Source organism: Lactuca sativa, chromosome 2 (assembly GCF_002870075.4).
Source record: "Lactuca sativa cultivar Salinas chromosome 2, Lsat_Salinas_v11, whole genome shotgun sequence".
Classification (NCBI taxonomy): Eukaryota; Viridiplantae; Streptophyta; class Magnoliopsida; order Asterales; family Asteraceae; genus Lactuca; species Lactuca sativa.
In genome coordinates this window covers 223,635,736-223,637,942 of record NC_056624.2, presented here as the reverse complement: position 1 = coordinate 223,637,942, position 2,207 = coordinate 223,635,736, and the positions used below count along the sequence as shown (strand labels likewise).

General features: G+C 30.8%; 1 protein-coding gene across 1 annotated transcript; it reads left to right on the top strand.

The window, feature by feature from the left end:
• The first annotated feature begins 524 nt into the window (after window positions 1-524).
• LOC111883782 (probable WRKY transcription factor 70) lies at window positions 525-1,862 on the top strand. The gene is made up of 4 exons (XM_023880101.3): window positions 525-700; window positions 797-922; window positions 1,117-1,215; window positions 1,326-1,862. The coding sequence occupies exons 1-4, from the start codon at window positions 600-602 to the stop codon at window positions 1,702-1,704; spliced, it is 705 nt and encodes a 234-aa protein (XP_023735869.1). The 5' UTR covers window positions 525-599; the 3' UTR covers window positions 1,705-1,862.
• Window positions 1,863-2,207: the final 345 nt, after the last annotated feature.

The window sequence follows — 2,207 nt, the reverse complement described above, 5'->3', positions numbered from 1 at the left end:
CTCACAATTAGTTTTTTATTATAAAAAAAAAATATTTAAAGATTATGACATGAATTAATAAAAGGTAAAATACACAGAATAAGTGTTAAAACCCAAAAATAGTAGTATTGAGGCTGACGTAAAAATTGATATCTAAAGAAAAATAAATACATATAAAATTAAAATATTCAATTGGATCAAAATTCAAAGGTGATAAAAACGTTAAGTATCTATTGTTGACAAATAATTATTACATTTTTAATATTTATTTTATTTTATTTAATTGATGGGTGATTTTGACTTTTTACAAATGGTTTTAACATGTGCGTATAGAATCCCCTGTTTTACAACGCTTTTTCTATGTTGACTTACATCAGTGGTGGACACAGACTGTACTTCAAGCCGGTGCACCTAATAGGAAAAAAAAATTACACTACGCGCTGGAAATTGAGCGGTGGGTCGGGACCCCAAATACTCCACTAAGGTCCGCCACTGACTTACATGACCCAATATCTCTCTATAATACACACCATAAATAAACGTCTAATCCTCTGAGTTCACATACTACATTAAACTCATTCTTCATAACTAACTTTCTCAATTGCAGTATCTTATTTGGAATGGATGAAAGCAAGGAAAAAGTGGTTGAAATCCTAATTAGAGGAAGAAATTATGCAAAGATGCTGCAAAATTTACTTCGCCGGAAAGTTGATAACGATGGGTCAGTTTCTGTGGATAATATTATGATGGAAATAATGAAATCTTTCGTCGACAGCCTTTTAGTATTGAACTCTTTCCATACCGGCAAGTTTTGTAGGGTTCCGGTGAGTCCCCATATGGGGTTGGCTTGCTCCCTTGACTGGGTACCAAAATTTTGCTCCGAGGAAACTGGGAAGGACCTGACGCTAGGAGTAAGGAAACGAAGAGGTTCTTACAAGAGGAGGTACATACAAGTTTGATTACAAATATGCAAATACTTGATGTATTTTTTTTAGAACGACAGGTTAATATATGTCTAGAATAGAACTCAAAACCTCTTTGTTAGTAACTCCTAGTTGCTAGCTAAGAATATTTTCTCTTTTATAACGTGCATTTATTATGTTAACAAATTTGTTCCTGCTTGATTAAAATTTATAGGACCATAGATTCAAGGGTCAAAACTAGTTGTACGATTGAAGATGGTTATTCATGGAGAAAATATGGTCAAAAAGAGATCCTCAACTCGAAATTCCCACGGTAGTAATCCTTTTTAATTATTTTAATATATTGTATCGATTTTTAAAATGATACTTTAAGACATTATAACATATTTTTAATTTTAAATCTATCATATTTTGCTTTTGTAGATGTTACTTCAGATGTACACACAAACATGTTCTTGGGTGCAAAGCTTTAAAACAAGTTCAAAAGTTGGAAGATGAAACAAACATGTTGCACATCACATATTTTGGCTATCACACATGCTCACCTTCAAACACTTTCTCACACCATGGAGGTGTCCTTGATCGTAAAGATTCTAAAATATATCACAATTTACTAGACAACCCTTTGACTATTACAAATGTCCAAACTAACCCCTCGTTGGAAAAAGATCCATCATCACCTAAGGACACAGAATCATTAACTACATTGGTTTGGAAGGAGATTATGATTAATGATTTAGAATGTTTCAAGAACTATGGGATTTTAAGTGATATCCCATTCGCCAATGTATTTCTTTCTTAGTTTGATTCGATAGTTGGATCTTTTTAGATATTGAAATATTGTATTAGTCTATTCTTTATGTTTATGCTATAATATCAATGCTACCATACATGTAATGTACATTCTAGAAACACCTTGTTTGTGCTTGGAATTCAATAAGACGGACTAATTATATATAACCATTCAGGTTTAAAAAAAAGATTTAATGTCTGTGTTGAATCCTTGAAATACGTATATTTTTTATGCTTTCACAAAGAGTAGTGATTTTTGTGGTTCTGTAGTACCTAGGACCATAGATATTAGATACCCTTCTTGGTAGGCATTAAGGCATTAAAGAATGACGTTTTATTTATTTATTTATTTTTTGTATGTTAATGAAAGAATATAACCATAAAAGATTAATGCCTTTTTGAGTTTTATTTGTGGTTTTTATTCTTTTGTTGCAATTTCATTATAAAAATCACGTAAATATAGTTTATTTAATATATAAATATTTTTTGTTATGTAAACTTTATCTATTATAT